The sequence below is a fragment of the Eumetopias jubatus genome, unplaced genomic scaffold (genome assembly GCF_037043125.1).
Source record: "Eumetopias jubatus isolate StellerSeaLion01/CBP00866 unplaced genomic scaffold, mEumJub1_p1.0 scaffold_6, whole genome shotgun sequence".
In the NCBI taxonomy this organism is placed as follows: domain Eukaryota; kingdom Metazoa; phylum Chordata; class Mammalia; order Carnivora; family Otariidae; genus Eumetopias; species Eumetopias jubatus.
Window position 1 is genome coordinate 98,224,615 of NW_028274812.1, and position 27,792 is coordinate 98,252,406.

General features: G+C 44.1%; 1 protein-coding gene across 1 annotated transcript in view; it reads left to right on the forward strand.

Moving 5' to 3' along the window:
• The first annotated feature begins 885 nt into the window (after nt 1-885).
• The window catches only part of GCM1 (GCM transcription factor 1), a 41,160-nt gene continuing 14,253 nt past the window's right edge, over nt 886-27,792 (forward strand). The window contains exons 1-2 of the mRNA XM_028097879.2: nt 886-968; nt 26,541-26,755. Coding sequence (XP_027953680.2) covers nt 26,663-26,755 — 93 coding nt within the window. The 5' untranslated portion in view covers nt 886-968; nt 26,541-26,662. The remainder of the gene's footprint in view (nt 969-26,540; nt 26,756-27,792) is intronic.

A 27,792-nucleotide genomic window follows, 5' to 3' on the forward strand; every position in this document is an offset into this window, starting at 1 on the left:
TAAGGGGCTTTGGCTTTTGCTCTGAGTGATATGGGGAGCCACTGGAGGGTTTGAGTGGACTTCCTTTGAAAAATATTTCCTGGCTGGGGCGCCTGGGTGGCTCAGTGGGTTAAGTGTGTCTGCCTTTGGCTCAGGTCATGATTCCAGGGTCCTGGGATCGAGCCCCACGTCGGGCTCCCTGCTCGGCAGGGAGTCTGCTTCTCCCTCTGCCTCTCCCCCTGGCTTGTGATCTTTCTCTCTCACTCACACACACTCTCTCAAATAAATAAATAAAATAAAATAAAAAATTTTTTTTAATTTAAAAAAAAAAAATTAAAAAAAAAAAAGTTTCCTGGCGGCTGAGTGGAGAGGGAGAGTATCAGACAAGGTTGGAAGCAGGGAGAGCTCCCAGGAGAGTTTGCCTCAATCTAGGTGAGTGATGATGAGATAGAGGTGAGGTCAGGTGAGAAATGGTCAGTTGCCAGACAAGTTGTGAAGGCAGAGCCAACAGACGTTCCGACAGATTCTAGGTGGAGTGTGAGAGACGAGTGGTTAAAGTGATGGCAAGGATTTAGGCCTGAAAGGAAGGGCAGGGTTGCCAGTCCCTGGGGGCAGAAAGAAAGGCTGGGGATGGACCCCCGTCTGACGTGCAGACTGCCATGTTGATGTCGCTATGTCCGTTAGATGCTGGCCTGGCCATGCCGGTGGGCAGTTAGATAATGAAGCTCAGTTCTTAGGACGGAGGTCTGGGCTGGGGGGTATGCCTTTGGGAACATTAGCATAAGAGCCTGCAGGAGCCTGCGCAGGAGAGAGCAGGGGTAGGAACAGAGGTCCTGGGGCTGCCGGTGATAAGAGGAACCAGGAAAAGAGATGAGGAAGTGCCCAGGAGGTGGGAGAAAAATCTAGAGGGTATGGTGTCTCCGAAGTAAAGTGAAAAGGAGCTTTGGGGCCGAGAGAGCGATCACCGCGTCCTGCTGCCCACCCACCAGGTAGGAGGCTCTGGGGATCCGCCACAGGTGCACCTTCGCAGTGGCCGTGGGGCCAAGGTGCGCGCAGAGCGATCTTGGTGGAGTGAAAGGCGAAAGTTTAAGTGAGATTTGGGGAAAAAGGAGTGTGGTCTTCACATGCAGATAATTCTTTGGGGATTTTTGCTGTAAATGAGAGCAGTAACCAGTAGGGGCAGAAGGAGGCCAGAAGAGGTTTTGTTTTTTGTTTGTTTGGTTTTGTTGTTGTTTTTTTGTTTTTTGGGTTTTTTTTTTTTTTAAGATTGGAGGAACAACAGCCTTTTGGTACGCTCATAGGCCTGATTTTAGCAGACGGAAAAATTGATGGCAGGGTTGGGTGGAATTAGCAAGGCCATATTCCTGAGTCCGAAGGAGGGATGGGATTAAGTGGTTTTGGTTTGGAGCGCAGCTGGATGAGGGGTCAGCAAACTTTTTTACAAAGGACCAGAAAGTAAATATTTTAGTAGTTGCGGACATACAGTTTCTGTTGCAACTATTCTTCTTGTCTTTAGAGCCGACACACAGCACATAAATGAGTGGGCGTGGCGTGTTCCAATAAAACTTGATTTAGGTTTGCTGAAATGTTAATTTCATATACTTTTCACATGTTACAAAACGTATTCTTGTGATTCCCTGTCCCCCGCCCTAATTATTTAAAAACTAAAAACCGGGCGCCTGGGTGGCTCAGGCTTTAAGCATTTGCCTTCGGCTCAGGTCATCACCCGAGTCTCTGTCTTTCTCAAATAAATAAATAAAATCTAAAAATAAAAATAAAATAAAAATAAATAAATAAAATAAAAACTAAAAACCATCCTTAGCCAGCATGCCGTACAGACGTGGGTAGTGGGCTGGATGGCCCACAGGCCATGGTTTGCCGACCCCCAATCTAGGTGACAGAAGGGAGGTTAACATGGATGAATACAGGGCGCCTGGGTGACTCAGTCGTTAAGCGTCTGCCTTCGGCTCAGGTCATGATCCCAGGGTCCTGGGATGAAGCCCCGCATCGGGCTCCCTGCTCGGCCGGAAGCCTGCTTCTCCCTCTTCCACTCCCCCTGCTTGTGTTCCCCCTCTTGCTGTCTCTCTCTCTGTCAAATAAGTAAATAAAATCTTTAAAAAAAAATGGATGAATACAAATACAGTGGAGATAAAGTGAGGGGAATCCAGGAATTCTCCCAAGGGCTTCGATCTTCTGTTCGGTTGGACCCTGAGAATGAGGAGAGAGAAAGTACAGTACCACAAGCACCTGCATGAATGGGACAGAGTTGTCAGAAAGTTGAGCCTTCCCAAGCTGTGGTCTTGCCAAGGGAGTTTCAAGTAGGAGGAGGCCAAAGAAGCTGCATTTATGTAGGAGAGTGATTATTATGGTTGTTGGGTTGTGAGGTCTAGCAAATAAAACAACAGGACTCCCAGTTACATTTGAATTTCAGGTAAACAACAAATAATGTTTTAGTAGAATAACGTCACACGGTTAGGAGGGAGGGAGAACATAAAGCAGATGAGGGAGTGTTACGGGGGGGGTCATGAGTGGATTGGAGGTTCTAATGTGGGGAAGAATGTTGGAGAGGGTTACTGGGAAGGGGAAGGTAGAATCAAATGCTTGACCTTGAGATTAGGAGCAGTTGCAGCTACTGGTCCTGACAAGGTTCAGGGTTCAGCTATTGGGATAAGCCAGTAGTAGTGGATGGAGGACAAGACCAGTGGGGGTGGCATACTGATGATGCCCTAAGAGGGCTGAAATAATTGTACTCTTCCCATGTATCCAGCACCGTGTTGGGACATGAAATAAAGATTAATCAGTGTTCCAGTCCAGAGTGACATAGAAAGGTCATTTAGAACTGGGTCAGGGAGGCCCTTGAATGTTACGCTAAGAAATTTAGGAACATGGGTTTAAGATCCCTCCCCTATGTTGAGAAATAGTGAAATCAGTACAACTCATCCATTTGACATACCTGAATATGGAGGTTTTAAATATAGACTTGAAACATATTATCTTACAGTATTATATAAACTGGGATTGGATCAACTGCAGTTGGTTCTTAAGTTTTCACAATCTTGTTACTTCTAAAATGAAAGTAATTTAGAAAATACTTTAAGGACTCCCCCCCTACCGCACCCCCCAGCAAGTGAGTAACATCAGACTGAATAGAAAGAGGAAGGTTGAGCTCTTAAAATATGCATTGGACCTGTGGTTGGTGCCTGGAGGTTGTCCTAAGGAGGGGTTAGGGAGGGGCCAGCGTGGGCTGGGTCGTGATCTGAACAGAGGTGTCAGGTCAGACCTTTGAGAAAGGGAAGGAGCCAGCAAGCACTTTTTTGCTAATTAATGTCTCTGTACTGCTTCAGTAAGCACACAGTCCCCCCCCACACCCCACCGTATAGTATGCACAAGCTGTAACTGGGATCTGGAAACTAACTGGAAGTCAGAGGAGACATAGAGAGGCCTTCCAAGGTGCCGGGTTCTCAAGCTACAGTCCGCCCTCCGTAAGATGCTGGCTAAGATGTACGGCCACTGCTTAAGGAAAAGTAAGCTCCACCTCGTTATCCAATCAGAAATGGAAAATGACTGGCTTATTTGCACAACTGGGATAGAGTAAGTTCAGGGGAAGACTGCGCTGTCTGTAGAGAAGCCGAAGCCGCAACCCAACCACATCTATACAGACCCTTATCGGGGACTGGAGGGGATGCCAAAGCCTTCAGTGAAAGGGAACAGGTCAGGCGACGGCTAAAAAGCCCTCTAACCAGGGGCGCCTGGGTGGCTCAGTCAGTTAAGCGTCTGCCTTCTGCTCAGGTCATGAACCCGGGGTCCTGGGACCAGGATCGAGCCCCGCATCCGGGCTCCCTGCTCGCCAGGGAGCCTGCTTCTCCTTCTGACCCTCCCCCCTCTCATGCTCTACACTCTCTCTCATAAGTAGAAGAAAAGCTTTAAAAAAATAAAAAATAAAAAGCCCTCCAACCCAACTCCCAAGGCTCAGTCACAGAAAGCAGAGAGAAGGGGTTTGTGTAGAGCATGTCCTCCGTTCCTAGCAGAGCTCCTGGCACACACAGATCAATAAATACTTGTTGAGTGAGTGAATGAGTACAGAACAACGAAAGACATTCTTTGGAACTTTCTAGGTTCTGTTTGACCACTTAACCAGATATGTGGCCTTGGGCAAGTTAATTAACATCCCTGAGCTTCAATTTCCTCATCTGAATAATGAGACTAGTTCTGGTCAACACCTCCACACCTTTTGCAAAGATGAAATGAGATAGCACTTAACAGTTAAAAGGAGTGATGGGTACCGTTGCCTATAGGAAAAGACATAGGGAGGAGTAGTCACTGTGAGGTGGGAGCAGGTTTTTAGAAATAACTTGAGAATTAAAGGGGGGAGGACTTTTACCATTTTTGGAAATTCTGGAAATTTTCTAGGAGAAAATTTTCCAAGTAAAGGTAGAAAAAAGTATTTGCTTTCTATTACATGTCAACTTGTATGGAAGACAGTGGTACGTATATTACCTGGAAGCAAATCCCTGGAGATAGATAACATCCTGCAAAAATAAAACAAGCATGCAAATAGCAGCAGGTAAACCGGGGAATAAAACTTCAACCAGACTGTCAGATATCAAAACCCCTATTACTGGAGCACCTGACTGGCTCAGTCAGAGCAGGCAATTCTCGATCTCAGGGTTGTGAGTTCGAGCCCCATATTGGGTGTAGACTTGACTTAAAAATAAAATCTAAAAACAAATCCATATTATTTCTGCTACACCAACAATTGAGGCTCAAGTATCTTAGAATGTTAAAGGTAACTTTGGAGGTTTAGTTCAGCCCCCAGTACAGAGCCCACATCTCAGCAAGAGTGACTTCTAGATTGGGGACCATAATGAGATCTCTTAAGACAGTCCCATTCTTTTTGAATGGTGCTGATTATTCAAAGGTTCTTTCCAACAAATTGAAATTAGTCTCTATCCACTTGCCCCACTTTGACACTGGCTCTGGCCTCCAGAGCTGCCCAGAGGAAATCCAGGCCTTGCTGAAGGACATGGGGTCACATCCTTATGGTCACTGTGTTACCACTCCCCATAGCCGTGCACACAGCGGGCACACAAAATGCTTACTGCATTGAACCTATCCTTGCCTTTTCTTGCAATGATTGCTAACAGAGGAAATAGCTTCCGTTTCAGTCACTCCCAAGATGAGAGCTGCTGGTGCACAGTGTGAGATGCTGGCTCCAAGCCCTGACCCGAGAACCCTCACGGGATAAAGTTATGCTCTCCTTAGTTCATTCAGTCAAGAAGCTTTTATTGAGTGCCTACTACATACCAGGCGCTGGGAACATGTCACTCAACAAAATAGGCAGCTGCCCTTGTGGAGCTTTTCTTGTGTGAGAAAATAGAGAATACTTAATGAATATGTGATCTTTTAGAAGGTGATAAGTGCTAGGGGAAAGAAATTGAAGCAGGTAGAAGGAATTGGGAGTGTCAGAATGGGAAGTGTGCTGGTTTCAGTTTAAGTGGGATGGCCATGTAAGTGAAGGCAAGGAGGTGAAAAGGCATCTGTGAGATTATCAGGGGGAAAGAGCAGGGATGGCAGAGGGAACATGGCTGTGCAAAGGTCCTGAGGTGCAAGCCTGCCCAGTGGGCAGGAGCTGAGTCAGCCAGGTGAAGGGGAGCCAGAGGCCCCTCAGAGAAACGTGGGCTCGAGCTGCATTGTCCGCCACGGTGGCCTCTAGCCACGTGTGACTCTCAAGCTCTTGAAATGTGCCTAGTCCAAACTGAGACGTGCTGTATGACTACGTGACCTGCCACATTTCAAAGACTTTGAATGAAAACAAGAACGTAAAAGTTCCCAATTTTTATATGGAGCCCATGGTGAAATAATAATACTTTAGAGATACCCCATTTAAAAATATACTGTTAAAATTCATTTCACCTGTCTTTTTACCTTTTTATTCATGACTACAGAAAATTTTAAATGTCACATGTGGCTCCTATTTCTGTTAGATAGTGCTGGTCATCTATACCTTTCCAAGGACTTTGCTTTTATTCTGATTAAAATGGGGAGCTCTTGGGGAGTTTAGAGCAGAGGAATGACATGGTCTGGCTTTTTGTGAAAGGATCGGTCTGGCTGCTATATTGAGATAAAATTGCAGAAGCTCATGCATGGAAGCAGGGAGACCATGAGGAGGTACTGGCAGTAACTCAGGGGAGGGGTGAGGGTGGCTTAGCCCAGGGTGCTAGTGATGGAGGCGGTGAGATGCGGCTGGGATCTGGATATATTTTGAAGGTGGAGACTGTAGGACTTCCTGCAGGAATAGACGTGGGATATGGGAGAAAGGAAGGAGTCAAAGATGTTTGAATATTTTGGCCTGAGAAACTGGAAGAACGAGGCTGCCATTAACTGAGATAGGAAGACCACGGACAGAGCAGTGGAATATCAGGATATCAATTGGGGTGTCAATTTAATGGTCATGGGGATGTTGAGTAGGCCACTGGATGTGTAAAGTATGGCACTCAAGGGAGAAGTCTGAGCCAGCGGTGTCTATTTGGGAGCTGTAATATCTAAGTGGTATTTAAAGTCAGGAGAGTAGAGGAGCTTGCCAAGGAAGTGAGTTTATGTTTAGAAAAGAAGACCGGGCGACTGGGTGGCTCAGTAGGTTAAGCAGTGGACTCTGGATTTTGGCTCAGGTCATGATCTCAGGGGTCGTCAGATGGAGCCCAGCATCCAGCTCCGTGATGAGCTTGGAGCCTGCTTAATTCTCTCTCTCTTGCCCTCTGCTCACCCCCCACCCCCGCTTGCGCACGTGCACTCTCTCTCTTAAAAAAAAAAGTGCAAGGACTCAGTTTAAGAATAAGACTGGGGAGAAAAGGTGGAAAACAGCAAAGAACTAAGAAAGGCAGAGGAGAAGTCAGATTATGGTGACCTCGGGAGCCAATGAAGACCGTGTTTCCAGGAGAAGCAAGTGACTATGTCAAGTGCTCTCTATAGGTAGAGTTAAGATGAGGACAAAGAGTTGACGGTTGGAGGTAGGTGATGTGCAGGTCAGGAGGACTTTGGAATGGTCTGAACAAAAAACCTGAGAGCAGTGGGTTTAAGGGAGAATGGCGAGGAAGGCCACGAGGGTCCTCGTGGTATTATGGACCTGGGTTTGAAGCCAGAGCGTTTGTTTGAAACAAACACGGGGGCATGTTTCCTTCTGCCACTTTTTGCTGCAATGGGCCAGGACTAGGGTCAGCGGAGAGTGGACTGACCCAGGGCTGTGCTATCTGCAAACGTGTCGAGGCTGTATTCAAGAGAGTGGTCTTAATGATTGCTCCTAGAGTTCGCTCGTTCAAACAGCTATTTGCAGAATGCTCATGGTTGCCACAGCAGCAAGGGACCAAATCTGCGCTTGCGGCTCAGCGCTGCCTCTGGGAGGACCCAGTCTGCACCCGCACTGCTCCCGCGGGGGCCCGACAGGAACCACGGCTGGGGCACCAGATAAGACAGGGCCGCCACCTCCTGGCCGATTGCTGCTACTGCAGACAGGCCAGCCCCCCCCTGCCCCCCCCCCCGCCTCTACGGCCAGCTTCTCGCTGTCCTGGGCTAAAAACAATGACCTGGCCAAAAGCTAGCCCTGGGAGGCCACCTCTGCCTTTCCCCCCACCCCTCAATTTTCCGTTCTCATTCTCAGTATCAAGCAAGGTAATGCCTACGAAGGGATGCTCTTTTCCTGAGAAAGGTTTCCATTTTAGCAGACAACTGTGAATATCGAAAAGCCCTCCCATGGTGGTTAACATAACATAATTAAAAAAAAAAGCCCTCGAGAATCAAGAAAATGAAATAGTCATTGAATTTCAAGTGTCTGTGGAAAACCAACGCAGGGAATATTCGAAATGCAAGGGTTTGCACTGTGACCATCCCTGCCCCCACAGAGAGGCACATACTACCTTGCAGATGGGGCACTATGCTCAGAGTAATCCCAGGCGTGAGTTTTAGTTCCTCAATCAGAATTCATATTTGATGTTTACTGAGACACCATGATGACCTAGGCCCCAAATAATGTACTCATCACCCAGTGGTTTGGTTTAAAAAAAACGTTTTTTCCCCTAAAGATTTCATTTATTTATTTATTTGACACAGAGAGAGAGGCAGCGAGAGAGGGAACACAAGCAGGGGGAGTGGCAGGGGGAGTGGCAGAGGGAGAAGCAGGCTTCCTGTGGAGCAGGGAGCCTGATGCGGGGCTCGACCCCAGGACCCCGGGATCACAACCTCAGCCAAAGGCAGACACTTAACAACTGAGCCACCCAGGCGCCCCTGGCTTAAAAAAACCTTGAATATTCCCCACTTTTCACACATATTTCCTGTCTCGATTAGAAATTTTACAATTACTCCTTTTAGTATAATAGCACTGAAACCTTTAAAAATTAAATAAGTTATCTGACAGGATTGGACAACATGTCAGGCTTTATTTTATTACTGTATCCGATTAGTTACCTGGCAACTGGGCCCAGAAGGAATGGAGCTGCAAGTGGGCAAGCATTTATCAGTTAATTTTAATTTTTATCAGAATAATACCTGCATATAAGTTCAAATAGTAAAAAAGGCTTATGATGAAACACGGCAAATATCTGATCTGCCTTTTCTTTTCTTCCTACCCTTGTACTCATGGAAAATTACCCTTATCTATTTTTGGCAATTTTTCTTAACATTCATCTCTGTGTTTCTGAATAGTATGCTTTTGTGTTTCTCCATTTATCAGTTTCAGATATTACTGATTCATTTCCCCCTCCTCAGATAATTATACAAAGATTTTTGGCTAGTCAGTCGTAGGCATTTACATTTCTTTGGCAAAACATTGTTCATTGCTGAGGTACAATCCTTTATTTTTCCTGGAATTAATAATTGCCTTAGTTTTTGTATTTGCCTCGTTTTCTGTTTACCCTTAATTACTTTACTGAATCTTTGCCACACACTAATTGATAATATTGCAAAGGCACTACTCATTTTTTCTTGTAGTCCTCTGTATTAGCATTCCCCAGGGAAACAGAATAGGGTGTGTGTGTGTGTGTGTGTGTGTGTGTGTGTGTGTGTGTGTGTGTGTGTGTGTGTGTGTGTGTGTGTGTGTGTATGTGTAGGGGGAGAGAGAGATTTCATTTTTAGCAGTTGGCTCATATGATTGTGGAGACTGGCAAATCCAAGATATGTAGGGTGGGCTGGTGGGCCAGACTCAGAGAAGGGTTGATATTGCAGCTCAAGTCTGAATGCAGTCTGGATATAGAATTCCCTCTTGCTCAGAGGACATCATTCCTTTTTCTCTTAAGGCCTACAACTGATTGGATGAGACCCACCTATATTGTATAGGGTAATCTGCTTGACTCAAAGTCTACTGATTTGAACATTAATCTCAGCTGAAAAGTATCTCCTCAGCAACATCCAGACCAGTTTTTAACCAAATATCCAGGATCTTGGACTAGCCAAGTTGATACATTAAAATTAACTAGCCCCCCCCAAAAAAGAAAAGAAAACCAAACACATAAATAAAATTTAACCCTCACAATTGCCTTCCCAGAATCCTCTGCTCATGAATATTGTCTCTGCTCATAATTATGGCCTTCTGCATATCTGCCCCAATGGACTTTTCTTCATTGTTCTCCTGGAACCCTTTCTCATCCAATTACCCCTATTTGGGGGGAGCATATCCTTCAGTAGCTTCCGGTGCACAAGAAGTAAAATTTTAAAGTCTTTGAATGTTTAAAACATTTTTATTCTTCCCTCACATTTGACTGATGTGGCTCACTCTAAAATTCTGGGTTGGAGATGCTTTTCTCTTGGAATTTTGGAGGCATTACTCCATCATCTGCTGATTTTCCAGAGTTGGTACCTTTGAACAATCCAGTAAAATTCTGATTTACCTGCTTTTTCTCTCTGGAAGTGTAAAAATTCCACTGTAAAAGCCTGGACCCTGAGGTCCTGAGCTTTTACAGTGATGTGGCTGGGTAGGGCTTTTTTACTCACCTTGTTGAGCATTCAGCACAACTTTCAGACTGGAGTCTTGTGCCTACCAATGCTGGCTGGAAAAATTTCTTATGTCACTTTGTGGTTTTTTTTCCTCTTTCCTACTTTCAATTATTTATTTTTCTGGTAGGTTCTAATTTTAGTTGGGTAGACTTTCTAATCTGACCCTCTAAGCTTTTGTCCTACTTCTGTTATCTTTCACTTTTTTTTTTTTTTAAGATTTTATTTATTTGACAGAGAGAGACACAGCGAGAGAGGGAACGCAAGCAGGGGGAGTGGGAGAGGGAGAAGCAGACTCCCCGCTGAGCAGGGAGCCGGATGTGGGGCTCGATCCCAGGACCCTGGGATCATGACCTGAGCCGAAGGCAGACGCTTAACGACTGAGCCACCCAGGCACCCCTCTCTTTCACTTGTGATTTAACTTTCTGGTTGGTAACTTCCCTGATTCAGTTTCCTAACTTTTTTTTTTTTTAAGATTTTATTTATTTGACACAGAGATCGCACAAGCAGGGGGAGTGGCAGGCAGAGGGAGAAGCAGGCTCCCCGCAGAGCAGGGGGACCAACTCAGGCCTGATCCCAGGACCCTGGGATCATGACCTGAGCTGAAGGCAAACACTCAACCTACTGAGCCACCTGGGTGCCCCAAGTTTCCTAACTTTTTATGATTTTTTTCATTTTGACTGTTATATTTATATTTCCCAGAGCGCTTTCTTGCTTTTTGATATTTTTTTCTTCTTTTTTTTTTCCTGTAACATCTTGGTTGTTCTATCCTCAGGGACTTCGGGGGCGTAGTAGCAACATCTTCCTGTACTTTCCTTCCTCCATGTCTTGGTTAGTTGGTTGATTTTAAATCTCTTTCATGTTGGAGGCTTTTCCCAAATGTGTAGTCATCCTTGACTCTTCATATTTAAGAGTGAGATCACTTTTTTAAAAGCTGATTTGTAGCTCTATGCATGTAGGTTAAACTTGTAGACTGGTGGATTCTCTTTTAGGGGACTAGTCCTTGAGCTGTCCTTTTTATTATGGAATGCTAAACTGTTTGCACTTCATTTTTCTAAGGCTATTCAATTTCTGCAGGAAAGAAGGGTCATCCATTTCCTACAGCCAGAGTGATATCCCCAAGCATAGGCCTCGTTGCTGATCTTCTAAGGGCAGGGTGGGGAAAAAAGGCTAAGGTCCCCACAGTTAATTAGCTGACTTTTATTTAATCAAGCTAATTTCAGCCTGATGCTCACTTCAACCTTCCCTTATTCTTTACGTCCCCAAGTGGCAAATGTCTCCAAATCCAAAGCCTCGGTTATTCAGTTTCCCAAGAGAACAAATCTCAGCTCTTCTATTGGCTGGGGAGGCATTATTATCTCACCAGTGGATTAAGGAAAACAACCCAACTGCTTGGTACTCGGACAGTCCACCAATGTTTTTGCCTCACTCAAGCCTGGCCTTCCTTAATCCCCGGGGTGTCCGGGCACTAAGCCTGTGAGTCAGTTGGCTTTCTTTTTTCTTCCACAACCACCTCCATTTAAGTTGGAATGTTGTCCCCTTCCTAAGTTGCTTCCCCTGATGTCTACTTTGTCTTTCAAAAAGTCATCAAAATCTCTCTTCTACTGTGTCCTCCTTGCCTCTTTTTGTTGTTATTGTTGTTGTTGTTGTTAATTTTTGCCCTAATATCATTTAAAATTTCTTTACAGGTACTCTAGCAGTGGGATTGGGGAAGGGGAGGGAATAAGTACCTATGAACAATCTACCAGTGTTAGCTAGAAGTTTTAAATAGGCAAGTTTTGATGAAGAGACAGGAGAAAGTGCAGAGGATGGGGCATATCCAGAAAAGGGGCTCAGAGTGTGCATGGTAGGGCTGGATATACAGGCATCTTAAAGGCACTGAGTCCCTGGGTAGAGCTGAGAAAGATACAGTCCAAGGGTTTGCAAGGAGACTGGAGCACTCAAGGGGCAGTAAATCTGACCACTTCATAGCTTTGCTCTAGGTATTCCTACTTGTGCCAACCATCACACTTTTTTTTAACCAGCCATAATACTTTGAATGAACTTTATACCTCTTTTTCTAAACTAAGCTTGAGGATCAGAGAGTAATGTTCTTCCTCTCCAACTTAAGGTACAACCTTACCCTCCCCCACCGCTTTCTGCTGATTTCCTCTCACTGTTGCAGGGTCCTTAACAGAACTCAGGATCATTTCTAATTAAATATATATGTTAGTAGTCCTGCTGTCACACAGACACATCATATTAAAAAAAAAAAAAAAAAGAGGGGCGCCTGGGTGGCTCAGTCGTTAAGCGTCTGCCTTCGGCTCAGGTCATGATCCCAGGGTCCTGGGACGGAGCCCCGCATCGGGCTCCCTGCTCTGCGGGAAGCCTGCTTCTCCCTCTCCCACTCCCCCTGCTTGTGTTCCCTCTCTCGCTGTGTCTCTCTCTGTCAAATAAATAAATAAAAAAGAAAAGAAAAGAAAAAAAGAAAAAGAACTCACCCTGATGGAAAACTGTCATGTTAAGTCATAAGATTAGAAGGATCTTAAGATGTTGCCCAGCTTATATTTCTGTGCTTCAGGGTGAAATGATACTGTACTTAGGAAGTGACTTTTTTTTTTTTTTAAGATTTTATTTGACACAGAGAGACACAGTGAGAGAGGGAACACAAGCAGGGGGAGCGGGAGAGGGAGAAATGGGCTTCCCGCGGAGCAGGGAGCCTGACGTGGGGCTCCATCCCAGGACCCTGGGATCGTGACCTGAGCCGAAGGCAGACGCTTAACGACTGAGCCACCCAGGCGCCCTAGGAAGTGACTAAATGCTCATTCACAACTACTGACAAAGTGGCAGGGGCAGAGGGACAGGGCTGGAGTTGTTGTAAGACCTCTAGGGGTGTCCCTATTCCATGTTGCCTGGTGAGGAGCTAATGGTTGAGATTCTCAGCTTCTTCAGCTACGAAATTACACAAATACCCTGAGTATCTTATAATAAGATTGTTGTAAAATCAAGTGTGATCATTCAGATCAAAATGTTTCCCTAATTGTACACTACATTGATATATCCAAAGATAAGTTCATGGAATTGGCCAGAAACTTTGCTACCTTTTCTGTGGAATGTGAAATTCAATGCAGTACATTCCATGATCTTATGACACTTAGAATTTAGTAACAGTTCTTTATAGAAGAGGGAAAAACAACAAAGACAAAAATCTGGCTTTTTTTTTCTTTTAGTGCTGGAATTTACATCTCAAATCTAAAATAATTCCGTGCATATTTTTCTGATCCATGCCTGCTACCATTGACTCTATTCTGCTTTCTTCTTTGTCTGTGTTGAGTTTCTCCAGCCTTTATTTTTTATTTATTTATTTATTTATTTTTTTGAGTTTCTCCAGCCTTTAAAGCAAGGCTGGGAAAGCTTCAGTGTGGTGGAAATGACCCAAATCTCCACTGGTAGATAAATGTATAAACACAATGTGGTGTATGCACACAATAGAATAGGATTCAGCCTTAAAAAGGAAGGACATGCTGACACCTGCTACAACATGAACCCAGAGGACATCAGGCTAAGTGAAATTAGCCAGTCACAAAAAGACAAATGCTGCATGATTCCACATATATAAGGTACTGAGAATAGTCAAATTCATAGAGATAGAAAGTAGAAGGGTGCTTGACAGGACAGGAAGGGAAGGGGAGTTATTTAATGGGTGTATTTTCAGGTTTGCAAGATATAAAGAGTTTTGGAGATGGATGGTGGTGATGGTTGCACAACAATGTGAATGTATTTAGTGCCACCAAACTGTACTTAAATGGTTAAAGTAGTAAATTTTGTTATGTATATTTAGCCACAATTTAAAAAATAGGAAAAATAAAGCAGCTTAAGTGCATGATAGATGTGTAAATCCAGTAGCATGTCCAGAAATAAAATCAGGTGTGCATGGTTCTCTAGAATCTTTTTTTAAATTTAATTTTATTTATTTATTTGACACAGAGAGAAAGAGAGAGAGAGAGCACAAGCAGGGGGAGTGGCAGGCAAAGGGAGAGGGAGAAGCAGGCTCCCCGCTGAGCAGGGAGCCTAAGTCAGGGCTTGATTCCAGGACCCTAGGATCATGACTTGAGCTGAAGACAGATGCCCAACCAACTGAGCTACCTGGTGCCCCAGTTCTCTAGGCTCTTACATGTCTGCAGCACAATAGTAGGTGTTCAGTACACTTGTGGGGCTTGTGGAATTGCACTGGATTTCTCTGTACCAAGTTTTCAAGTGATTTTTTTTTTTAAGATTTATTTATTTGAGAGAGGGAGCACGGGGGATGGGGAGGAGCAGAGGGAGAGAGAACCTCAAGCCGACTCCCCACTGAGCGAAGAGCCCCACTCGGGGACTGGATCTCACAACCCTGAGATCATGACCAGAGCCGAAATCAAGAGTCGGACGCTCAACCGACTGAGCCTCCCAGGTGCCCCTCAAGTGATTTCAATGAATTGTTTTCAAGGTTAGGTTTTCTGAATAAAGTTTGAAGAAATTTCAAGACAGGTGACTAAAACAGATTTCAAAAAATATCAAGTACCAAATATTACTCTAGAGAAAATGGAAGAATCACAGGCACTCTCAAAAGGAGAGTCCATTTCAGCTGTGTTGTATTGCTTCCAAATGACTGGAATTTTTGGTAAATGGCAGGCCTTCCACTAGAAGGACCTTGGGCAATCATCTGGTCCAGACCATGCCTTCAGGCAGGTAAGATATCATCATCCCATTTCGCAGATGAGGCAATCCTGGTGACCAGAGAGGTGAAGAAACTTAAGTCACACAAGAAGGGAAGGAATGGCGTCCCGAGCTCAGGGATCCTGCCTGCCAGGACCTGTGCTTATTTCTGTGCTGTCACGCTCTGTCTTCCCTAACTCCTCTGGATCCCTGTTTTTCCTACCACATTCTAGAGTTACTATATTAGCCATCCTAATTATTGTGTATAAAGTCTTTGAGTGTCCCAGGCTGTGGCTCTGGGAAAAGGCGGGCAGTTTAAAAGCTTTTCAGAGTTGATATGATAGATATCTGGAATTGAGTCCCAGATTCAGACTCTAAAGACAGGAATCCGTGTGATGGTGGATGAATTGGTTGACCTCTGTGACTCTCAGATTCCTCATCTGTTTAAAAACATGCCTGATTCAGTGTGTTTTTGTGAGTCAATGAGATTTGTTTGTGAAGGTTATTTTGTATGGTATAAAGCAAATGGTTTTTAGGGGTGCCTGGGTGGCTCAGTCGGTTGAACGTCTGACTCTTGATTTCAGCTGAGGTCATGATCTTGGGGTCGTGGGACTGAGCCCCACTAGGGCTTCATGCTCAGTGGGGAGTCTGCTTGAGATTCTCTCTCTCTCTCTCTCTGCCCCTCCCCCTCCCTCACCCCTGCCCAGCTCTCTCTCAAATAAATAAATCTTAAAAAAAAAAAAAAAAAGAACATGGTTTTTAAAGTGTGATCCAGTGAGTCTTGAGGGTACCCCAGACCCTTACAGGAGGTTTACAGAAATTAAAACTATTTTCATGAGTATACTAAGATGTTATTTACCTTTCTTTACTGTAAATCTCTTACAAGTATGCAGTGAGGTTACATGACATCTGCATGTACTGTAACAGATTGAATGCAGAAGCAGATATGAGATGTCCCACTGCTTTCTATTAAGTTAGATATTAGAGATTTGCAAAAAATGTTACTATGACTCATTCTATGAATTTTTGTTTTGAAGATAGTTATTTTTTATAAAAATGGCATTTATGTTAAAATGAAATGGGTTATTATACAGTGGCTAACTGAACATAATAAAAAATACTATATATAAAATATATAAATTAAATATTTATCCTTAAAAAAGGATAGGCTTATTACTATTATTTTACATCAATTAATAAATATTTCCAAAAATTTCAGTTCTAACTTCTAATATGGTAAACATTGACAGATATAACTACATAAACAAAAGCTTTTTGTGAGATTTTCATCATTTCTTTTTTTAATTTATTTTTTTAGTAATCTCTACACCCCACATGGCACTCAAACTCACGACCCTGAGATCAAGACTCACATGTTCTTCTGACTGAGCCAGCCGGGGCCCCAAGATACTCATTATTTCTTTCTTTTCTTTTCTTTTTTTTAATTTTTTTTGACAGAGAGATAGAGAGCACAAGTAGGCAGAGGGAGAGGGAGAAGCAGGCTCTCTCTCCCCTGAGCAGGGAGCCAGACGTGGGGCTCGATCCCAGGACGAGCCAAAGGCAGCCACTTAACCGACTGAGCCACCCAGGCGCTCCATACTCATTATTTCTTAACAGTGTAAAAATATGGATACCTGGGTGGCTCAGTCAGTTAAGCAACTGCCTTTGGCTCTCAGGGTCCTGGGATCGAGCCCTGCATTGGGCTCCTTGCTCAGCGGGGAGCCTGCTTCTCCCTCTGCCTGCTGCTCCTCCCTCTGCCTACCACTCCCCCTGATTGTGCGCCCTCTCTCTCTGACAAATAAATAAAATCTTTAAAAGAAAAAACAGTATAAAAATATTTGAGAACTGCTGCTATAAAGCACTGTACAAATAGTAGATATTTTTACTTTGTATCACTGACTTAAAAAAGAAATACCATGATAAAAAGCTTGCACTTTTCTTATGGGAAATGTAGAAAATTACAAATAAATATAAAAAAGGAAATAAACATTATCAATAGTCCCATAATACAAAGAACAATGGTTACCATTTTTATTGCATTTTTCTCAGTATTTTATTTTTAAATTTGTTTAACTGAGGTATTGTTAACACACGTTTCATTAGTTTCAGGTGTGCAATCAGTATTCTTTCATTACAAATACCTAACCTGTGAGTCTGCTAGGCTTCAGAGTTTTGGTGGCAAGAGTTGAGGCTGTCACGTGCAGGCCTGAGGCCCCACCTGCAGAATCCCAGCTCCGCGCAGTTCTCTCTGGGTGTGTTTTCTTCAAGGACTATCTCATGTGTGCTCGTCACTGAGTCTTCTCAGTTACTACATTCGTCCACCACCTTCTCCCTCCCCTCCTCTGCCCTCTTTGGGGACGAGCTGCTAGAGCGTCCCCAGCCTGCCGCAGGGGGCTACCCCAGTTGCCCAGTCCTTCATCTCCGAATGGGCACAGGTGGGCCCTCCCACTGCCCGTGAGCAAGAGCTCTCAGAGGCAGAGGTGGTGGGTGCTGGGTCAGCTTGCGGTGCTGGGTCAGCTTGCAGTCCTGGGTGCCCGAGAGTCTCGCTATGGTCAGGACCTCCCTCCTCCAGCAGCATTTCGACCTGTGGACGTTGGTGGTGCACAGTTCTACTGAAAGCATCTCTTTCTCCTTATCATGTTACCACCTCCATTCCTGCCACCTTTCTAGTCCTGAGATAGGAGCCCATGAAGGGCTAAGGATGGGGCAGGTCACACTCTGAGTGCGGAATATCACCAGCAACAGCTCCCCCAACCCCGTGACCAAGGTTCAGTATTTTAGAACTTAGTACTTATAGCAGCAGCTTTCAAACTTTTGGGTCTGTTTTCACTCTTCAAAATTAAGAAGAGCCTCCAACAGCTTTTGATTATGTGGTTATACCTACCAGTATTTACTGTGTTAGGAATCAGAACTGAAAATAGTTTGAAATATTTATAAATCCATCTAAAATAGCAGTAACAACTTGTTCCATTTTAACATTTTTTTTAAAGATTTTATTTATTTGACAGAGAGAGAGACAGCAAGAGAGGGAACACAAGCAGGGGGAGTGGGAGAGGGAGAAGCAGGCTTCCCGCGGAGCAGGGAGCCCAATGCGGGGCTCGATCCCAGGACCCTGGGATCATGACCCGCGCCAAAGGCAGACACCTAACGGCTGAGCCACCCAGCGCCCCTCCATTTTATCATAGATCGTAATCCTGCCTTCATTGTTCTGTGACTTTCTTTTTAATCTGTGATTCTTTTCTTGTTAAGATTTTATTTATTTGACAGTGAGAGAGGGAACACAAGCAGGGGGAGTGGGAGAGGGAGAAGCAGACTCCCTGCTGAGCAGGGAGCCCGATGCGGGACTCCATCCCAGGACCCTGGGATCATGACCTGAGCCAAAGGCAGATGCTTAACCGACTAAGCCACCCAGGCGCCCCTATTCTGTGATTCTTAAATTTTAAAAAGTTGGAGTTGATTTCCTTATTTGCAAAATTTTTTAAGAAACAATAGTTTTCTCAGTTCTGACTTTATTCACATTGTTATCAACCTGTAGGACATCCCATTTCTTGCCTTTTAGTACAAAACAGAAGAATAGCAAAATATGTATAGGAAACTGGAAACAATCCACTATTATGAATTTGAGAGCTTATTTGTTTTTTGTTTTTTTCTTTTTGGGGGGGTTGACACTGGGTTCATGGTTGTGACTTTGATATTACATATACATCTGTCAGTCATAGTTTCTATAAGTAAAACAATTCTCAAGACTTAAAGTATAAATATTTTTTTAAAGTAAGCTTTGTGTCCAACGTGGGGCTTGAACACACCACCCTGAGATCAAGAGGTGCATTCTCTACCGACTGTGAGCCATCCAGGCGCCCCTTAAAGTAAATATTTCTAAATTTCACAGTATTTTCCAGAGAACACCATGACATCTGGAGGTTTCCCCACCTGAACCACCAATTAGGGAACACTCAACCATGTCTGTCTTGTCTGCCCAGAGATTTATAAAGAGAAGACTAAGTTAGCCTCTTACTTCTCAGAACAGATGCAGCTCAGAATCCAATTTAAGATGATATAGGGTGGTCTTTAGAACTGAAATACATTATACAGAACTTGGATAGTTCTCCACATGAGAACCACAAATGGCTTAATATTTGAGAAACCCTAAAGGAAAAATCCAAAGTTCAGTTTTACAAAGCACAGAAATAGAGCTTTGAGAAGTCCCTAGATCACTTGCTTTAAGAACTGCATGTATTGGTTAAGGATCTAATTGGGCTGCTGCTGCTGCTGATTCTCTGTGTCCTGTGCATTGACTCAAGAGAGATACTATGAAGCATTTTCTGATTTTAAGGGCTGTCAGACAAGTTCCTTTGGGTGCCTGTCTTTAGAAGGATAAATAAAACGGAGAGTGGTTTATTATGAAATCTGGGCAAAATTTAGGCTTACCTAGGTGGAAGATGTGTCAGTAGATTTTTTTTTTTAAGAATTTTTTTAAGAGTTTATTTATTTATTTGAGAGAGAGAGAGCCCAGAAGTGAGAGGGAGAGGGAGAAGCAGGCTCCCCGCTGAGCAGAGCCCAATGTGGGGCTCGATCCCGGGACTCGTAGATCATGGCCTGAGCCGAAAGCAGACGCTTGACCGACTGAGCCACCCAGGCGCCCCTGTTAGTAGATCTTTAACAGGTGCAAGTTGAAGGACTCAATTCAAAGGAGTGAAAGTGTAAATGGTATTTGTGGATTGCATAATTCCAAAGGAGAAACTGGAGCTGGCCACAGGCTTGCCTGAATCCGGGTCTGTCTCCTTGCTCTCCCTTTGTCCATCTCTCTCTGCTTTTTGCTCCCTTGTTGGTTTCCGGGCTCAGATTCTATCCCATGACAGCAGAGATATGGCCATAGCAGCTCTGAGGCCAGGCTTACAATTTGGCAGCTGAAAGGAACACCTCTGACTTGGGAAATTCCAGGGAAGGACTGTGTAGGTCAGACTGCGTCCTGTGCCAGAAGAAACAGAAAGTTTTGATGGATGGCCTTGGGAAGGGGAGGAGGGACAGCAGTTTCCTTAAAAATGGTGAAGTTAGGAGGCAGGAGGAAGTTGGCACCAGAAAGGGCTGATGTGTCCGATGATTTACTCTGTCATGAAGGGGATGCCTTTTAACGTCACTGTTCTCTAGTTGAGAGATTGGTTACTTCATGATCTTACAAAGATTGAGTTACATAACCCCTCTGTACCTCAGTTTCTCATATTAATATAACTTAATAATGCTGTATTTCATGAGGTAGTTGTGAGGATTAAGTGTTTAGAACAGTGCCTGACACACAATAAGGGTTAAATACATGGCTTAGTTCACAGTATGGGGCCCAGACAATGGGTGGATCTGGGGCCTGGAACATCTCTTGAGCTGAGGGAGTCTATCCGGGAGATGCTGGAAAGTTCATCCATCTAGTATAGTGAGGTGTCTGAAGTCCATGAATTGGAAACCACAGGTGGCAGTCACTCCAGGCAAGCACCTCAGCATTGAAGGTCTGGCATACTTGTTCTGAAGCAGAGCAGTATGATGCCACACTCCCTGGAGCTCTCTAGACATTTGGAAATACAGGGGTAGGAGGTTATGGTTGACATTGTGACTTGGATGTGTTTCTGGCCTTTAGCATCTGGGGAAACAATGTGTTCATGGGACAGTCCTACACAGGGAAGAACTCTCCTTCCTAAAATGCCTAAAGCACCACCACTGATACAAGAAACTAGAATGACCTCAGTAGGCAGGCCCCGGAGTGACAGGGAGTGCAAGAGCAGAGGGACTGAGAAATCCAAGCTTCACTCATTGAGGTCAGTCACCAAGCAATAGGGCCCCTGGGCACCTGGCTTTTAGGGCAAGATTCCTGTCTTCAGGAAGGAGGCAGAGACAGAAAAAAGCAATGCAGAGGTCTGAGTACATAGCAGAGACAAAGACTCCAGACACTGAACAGCCCTGGGCAGGTCATGCAGGACCTCAGCCAGTAGGCTTCGTCAGTTCTACCACCTACATGCTTGTGAGGTACTGTGTCTTTTTTTTTTTTTTTTTTGGTGAGTTACTCTTTCTGTAAGCCCTGATTAACTCCTCAGTAAGGAGAGTATACTAAGGATAGCATCCACCCCATAAGGCTGCTGTAAGGATGGAGTTTTCAGCATGGCACCTGACAACACTGTAAGTGTTCGGCCAAGGAAAGTGGCCATGATGTTGTCATCAATAACAATGACAGAGATCCAATGAGGAGAATTTGGGTAAGAAGGTAGGATGCTGGCCTTACGAAAGCAAAAGTGCTGGTAACCAGTCTGGGACATAACGTCACAGCTCAGAGTGTGGAGACAGCTCCTCAGTTCCTTCCTGTGTCAGAGTAGGGTTGGTGGTTGGGATGAAGAGGGATGTGATGTTGCAGCCGGACCCCAGCAGATCATTGTGTGAGGAGAAGGGAAGTGGAAGATGCCAACTCCTTCAGGAAGGAACCAGCAGCTTAGCTGGGGAACTGGGACTAACACTCACGAATAGTTAAAGGAATAGCCTGTACATGCACTCTTATAATTATGCAAAGTAATATCTATGTTCGGTGATGTATGTAAGGGGAAACAAAAGTCTGAAAGGACGTGACCAAAATGTTCACGGTGGGAATCTCTAGGAGATGAGAACACGAATTTTTTTTTTTTAAATAAGGATTTTATTTATTTATTTTTCAGAGAGAGAGGGAGCACAAGCAGGGGGAGGAGCAGAGGGAGAGGGAGAAGCAGAGGGAGAGGGAGAAGCAGGCTCCCTGCTGAGCAGGGAGCCCAATGCGGGACTCAATCCCGGGACCCCGGGATCATGACCTGAGCCGAAGGCAGATGCCTAACCGACTGAGCCACCCAGGCGCCCCAAGAACAGGAATTTTTTTTTTAAAAGAGTATGAATTCATTTTGTGGTTAGAAAAAAATGTTAGTCCTGAGTGACATAAGACAGCCTATAATTCAGTTGAGAGTTCTGGAATACCACAAAAATGAGAAATCACAGGTTCTAGACTAGTGTGGGAAGATCCATGAGGAGGTGGCATTTGGAGGGTTGCTGACGGATGGACAGGATTTAGACATAGATGGGAGAAGACGCGCTAGAGAGGAGGCCTAAGTGAGTGGATAATCATGACGGGTGTTCCGTGCCAGTTACCAGCTTATTTCCTCTCAGGTCTAAAACCCATTTTTGGCCCTGCTTTGTGATTCTGGAGCTGGACCGTGTAGACCTTTCTCTCTTGCCGGTTGGCACAGTACTTGGCTTTGTCCTGCCACAGCATGTCTGGGGATGTTGAAAGAACTCCCTGCCAAGGAGAGACTACAAGGAGCAGATCAAGATTAGTCAGATAAAGCACCAGAAAATTTTTTCAGGGTCTCAACCTCTAGGCAGAAAAGAAATTCAGTCACGAACTGAAAGACTAGTAAGAAATCTTCTCAACATTGCCAACGATGGTTCAGCAACTGCCTGACAGAGCCATGAGTCTTCCCAAGGCTTTGCCCCCTGACCTGCTGCTCATCCCTTCCTCTGCAGCCTGTCTTCCATGGCCAGGGCCTTCCTGACGGGCGCCCACTTCTCCTAATGATGAGCGCACCACACTTTTCACACTACTTTACCTTTGCCCGCAATATTGCCACTACCTGGAACACCCTCTTCCATTCTTTGATGCCTTGACAAATATCCATTAGTCTGTCAAGAGGCTGATGGGGCATCACGATGCACGTCACGATGGTGAAAGAAGTTTCCCTATATTATCTTCCCTCCAGCTTCATACCTTCCCTTCCCCATTCCTTCTAGACTGCTTCAGTTCCATGCATTAAGTTATCTTTGGCTTATTTAGTGTCTTTGTTCATCTTTTCCGCTACGAAACTTAATGCTTTTTTTTTTTAAGGTTTTATTTATTTATTTGACAGAGAGACACAGCGAGAGAGGGAACCCAAGCAGGGGGAGTGGGAGAGGGAGAAGCAGGCTTCCGGCCGAGTGGGGAGCTCGATGCGGGGCTCGATCCCAGGACCCTGGGATCATGACCTGAGCCGAAGGCAGACGCTTAATGCCTGAGCCACCCACGTGCCCCGAAACTTAATGCTTTAATTCTCCCTTAGATCTCCAGAGCCTATCAGACAGCCTGGAATATAGCATGTGGACTGAACTGACTTGGGAGGATGGTATTATTTGAGGGGATTGGAACACTTAGAATTAGTGGGGGCATCATTGTAGGTGTAGAATAGCATTTTACAGTATTTCTGGTTTAGGAATGTTGGCCATCCAATATCTTTTCCATTAGGTTCCATCAGCATGGTATTTCTCTACCTCTGTTTGCCTCTCTCTTCTCTCATACACAGGCAGGGGTACGTGGTAGGAGAATTAGAATCTACTATTAAATCAATCTGCTTTGGGCTCAACCTATGAAATTCTGAGCAGGAAAACACCTATACCTCCTCATGAAGTTCTTTTTGCAATGTCCATTTCAGTTAAAATCCCCCTTTTTTTCAAAGATTTTATTTATTTATTTATTTGTGAGAGAGAGAGAGAAAGCATAAGCAGGGGGGAGGGGCAGAGGGAGAGGGAGAAGCAGACTCCCCACTGCGCAGGGAGTCCGATGCGGGACTTGATCCCAGGATGCTGGGATCATGACCTGAGTTGAAGGCAGATGCTTAACTGACGGAGCCACCCAGATGCCCCTAAAATCCCCTCTTAACATAAAGGAGGGGAAAGTTCAGAGGTGAACAATAGAATATCCCTCACATTGCTGGCATTCTGGGCTGGTTAAGTGACTCCTTGGATAGCTCTCTCGCCTATCCCAAGCTGAGAGCATCTAGATTTTGATTGGACTTTTGCCAGAGCTCATTAGCATAGTGTACCTTGACCTGGATTAGGGAAATGCAGCGTCTGTGTAGAAAATGACCAGAACCTGCTGGGACCTGAACCAGAGATGAGATTTTTATGACACAGTATTGTCTGCATCTCCATAAGAAGTCAGAAGGTAAGGAAGCCAGAAATCCGCAGGAGAGGCTAGTGTAAGGAATACGCTAATAGTCACCCCATTCCTACAGGGTTTCAGTTCTACTTGGTTCTCTATAGAAATGATAAAATTTGAATACATTTTGGCCCAAGTTGCTTAAAAAAAAAAGGGAAGTCTTTACAAATTAAGTTTTTTGATTCTGGAGGAAAACTGAGTTGTTTATTTTCAAAGGGCTGCATGCAGTCCTTCCTATGTTTTGTTCTTAACTTTCAGGAAATACTAAATTAACGTTTGTTCATTTGGCAACAATTTATAGCCAAGAAAACCAAAAGGGCAATGTAGCTTTTGTGCAGCAAGATTTTTTTATTCCCCTCCCCTTAATTTAAAAACAAAAGAATTATGTCTATGTCGCTTAAAACAATGCTTGGGAATTTTTGAGATGTGAATCTTGTTATTAAAGGTTTTTTGTTTTTTGTTTTGTTTTGTTTTTTTAAAAAAAGATCACTCTGTCCCAATTAGCTGTAACAAGTTTTAGACCATCTGAGTTACTGTTGTTAACGCTCAAAGAGGTAAGTGCATCCAGCTGCTGCCATCAGGTCGATACGTGATCTTTTTTTTTTTTTAAGAATTTTTTATTTATTCATTCGAGACACAGATACAGAGAGAGAGAACATGAGGAGGGGGAGAAGCAGAAGAAAGGGGAGAAGCAGGCTCCCCGCTGAGCAGGGAGCCCGATGCGGGGCTCGATCCCAGGACCCCGGGATCATGAACTGAGCCGAAGGCAGACGCCTCACCATCTGAGCCACCCAGGCGATCTTTGTGTCTCATAGACTTGTAATTGAAATCTGAATTCGGGTCAGTCTGTAAGAGCCTTTCTTTAGCAACTTAATGTCTATTTCCCAAGCGATTTTTGATTTAAAACTCCTGGGGATTTAACCTTGCATGGCAGTGTTTGAAACAAGGGTGATGGACTTCATGCCCTTTGAATCTTTGACCACTAGGTTGTAGGTGAGTGTGGTAGGGGGGATAAGGCACAGAGGGACCCCTAATTAGCTTGTTATCTAATGGTCATTGGTTCAGGTCAGCCGTCTTCTATATTCATATACTTGCCCTCAGATCTCAGAGACTGACAAGTATTAGGGTTTATATAAAGTCAAGTAACTAAGGAATGGGGCCCATGGCACTTCCTCAGCTGGAGACTATTAAACACATAGTTCAAGTTTACTATTAAGTTGTTTTATGTAACATCATTATGTCCCTTGTTTTTACAAGAGCCACCAGCAAATGGAGATGTCACACATGTAAACGTGTCACTTTGTGTCCTACTAATAAGCACATTTCATCTGCAAAATGATTAGTTTTTTTCCTCAGAGTAGAACATTTCCTTCCTTCCTCTCTTTTTCTTCCTCCTTTCCTTCTTTTTTTCTCTTTCTTTCTTCTTTCTTCTTTTTTCCTTCCTTTTCTTTTTTTGGGTAAATCTCCTTTAACCAATTATGATTAGAAACCAGAGTGGTATTTCTCATGGGGGAAGAAATGCAGTCTGCACAAACATTTTTGAATCTCTGTCATTTTTACATAATACAATTTAATCAAAGTAAAGTGAGATAGAAGAATCTTCAGTTGGGGGGCGGGGGGCAGGGAAGAGGGAGATTTCTATTAGAAAGCCTTGAGGGTGCTTTGAGTTAAAGTCAAGAAACACTTTTTATTTTTTTTATTTTATAACATTTTTTATTTTATTTTATTATTAACATATAATGTATTATTTGTTTCATGGGTACAGGTCTGTGATTCATCAGTCTTACAAAACTCACAGCACTCACCATAGCTCAAACCCTTCCCAGTATCCATCACCCAGCCACCCCATCACCCCACCCCTCTCCCCTCCAGCAACCCTCAGTTTGTTTCCTGACGTTGAGAGTCTCTTATGGTTTGTCTCCCTCTCTGGTTTCTTCTTGTTTCATTTTTTCCTCTCTTCCCCTATGATCCTCTGCCTTGAAGAAATACTATTCTAAAGTAGTAGTTCTCAAGGAGTTTTGCCCCCGCCAGGGGACATTTGGCCATGTCTGGAGACATTTTTATTGTCACAACAAAAGGATGCATTGCTACTGACACTTAATGGTCAGAGACCAATGATGCTGCTAAACGTTCTACAGTGCACAAGATAACCTCCCACAGCAAAAAATTACCAGGTCCAGGGGCGCCTGGGTGGCTCAGTTGTTAGGCGTCTGCCTTCGGCGCAGGTCATGATCCCAGGGTCCTGGGATCGAGCCCCGCATCGGGCTCCCCGCTCGGCCGGAAGCCTGCTTCTCCCTCTCCCACTCCCTCTGCTTGTGTTCCCTCTCTCGCTGTGTCTCTCTCTGTCAAATAAATTAATAAAATCTTAAAAAAAAAAAATTACCAGGTCCAAAGTGTCAATAATGCCAAGGTTTTAGAGGGAATCTGATTTGAGGATATCCACTGATAATATTTGAAGATACAGAGTACACACTGGATTTATTGAGGAGATACAAATTAATCTTTGTGGCAATTTAGATTTAAAAAATACTTCGAGATATATTTGGTTGTGATGTTTCCCACTTGTAACTTGAACCACATATTAGCCACTGTACAAAGGTATATCCATGAAAACACCTCCAAGCTAGCTCTCCCTCTTGCCCCAAGGTATATGGAGGACAATGTTCTAACCAACCATTGGCTGCAGGTGACAATGGTCCCTACTCCGGCTTTTCCAGCCTGGGCCTAGAAGGGAGAAAGGCAGCCCCAACCCAAGGATCATGGGTGCTTCTGATTCCCCGTGGTCAAGCTTTATTGCCACAAGATCACTAATGACTTATACATTGTGTTTTTATTTTGTCTGTTGGTGCTTGCAAAAATGTCAATGAAACAGGTTTTTCTGGCAGTCAAGTACTGATTTTTATCTCTTTAACGGTCAGTATTACTATCACTTATTTTTTAGTGTCAGAAAACAGTCTCCAGGTCTAAGCTGCTTGAGTCAAGAGTGGATTGATCCAACGGTAGGGAACACCTTTGAAAGGAAAATTCTCCACCACTTCTGCGGGATTGGACAGGCAGAAACCTATGGGTGACCTGACTGTCATGGAGCCTGAAGACTTTGATTCTGAGGACAAGGAGATGTTAAGCTGGGATATTAATGATATGAAACTGCCACAGGTATGTACTTACATAACAATCTGCCTTCAGCATTTGACTGTGAAGCCTTAACTTGCTAAAATCTGGAAGGAAATTGGTGAAGGTCCAAGCTGGGTAAATTCCTCTCCTGCAGAGCTTCAGCTGGGCATCCAACTGAGGAATTTTAAGAGGAGATGCCATTACCTAGAATTCAAGCAGGTTTTTACCTATCAGACACCACACCCTCCGCCCCACAACAGTTAAAGACTGAAACAAAGAAAATGCTACTTCCCTTCTCTTTCAAAATTTGACTTGGCTTCTGTTGTACCCACCCTAGCTAGCTGGTAGAATAAAGTCCATGATAAGGTATTTGCCAATAGATTGACTCTGCACAGTGCACAAATTCCCATACAGTCTTATTTGCTATATAGTAATGGTTTTATTTTTTTATTTTTTTTTGAAGATTTTATTTATTTATCTGAGAGAGAATGAGAGAGAGAGAGCATGGTGGGGGTGGTCAGAGGGAGAAGCAGGGAGCCCGATGCAGGACTCGATCCTGGGACGCCAGGATCATGCATGACCCGAGCCAAAGGCAGTCGCTTAAACAACTGAGCCACCCAGGCGTCCCAATATAATAATGGTTTTAAATTAAATCTGTAACTGGAATGTGCAAATGATAGTGCTCTTGTGGGATAGAGCAGCTCTTCTAGAACTTTTGTAAGTAATGCATTTCATATTTTCTTTACCTTCTTTTTTGGCATTTGACTTTTTAACTCTTAATTTGGTGGAAAATATTAGTTGTTTAAAACTGACCTCCCCTGGCTCCCTTTCTGGCATTCAAGGGATATGTTTTCATTGGAAGTTGTTGGAAGGGGTGTTGAGAAGGCTGACTGGAGATCACCAGTACCGTGTAATGGAAAGGTCAAGCTAGTCTGCCTGATTCTGGGGAACAAGAAATTTGGATTTTCCAAGGCACGGCAGAAGAAATGAGATTTCCACAGTCTTGATTTATAACCACTCCTGATTTCATTCTAATGAAGACTTCCAGATCATTCCAAATTGCACTCTAGTGAAGATTT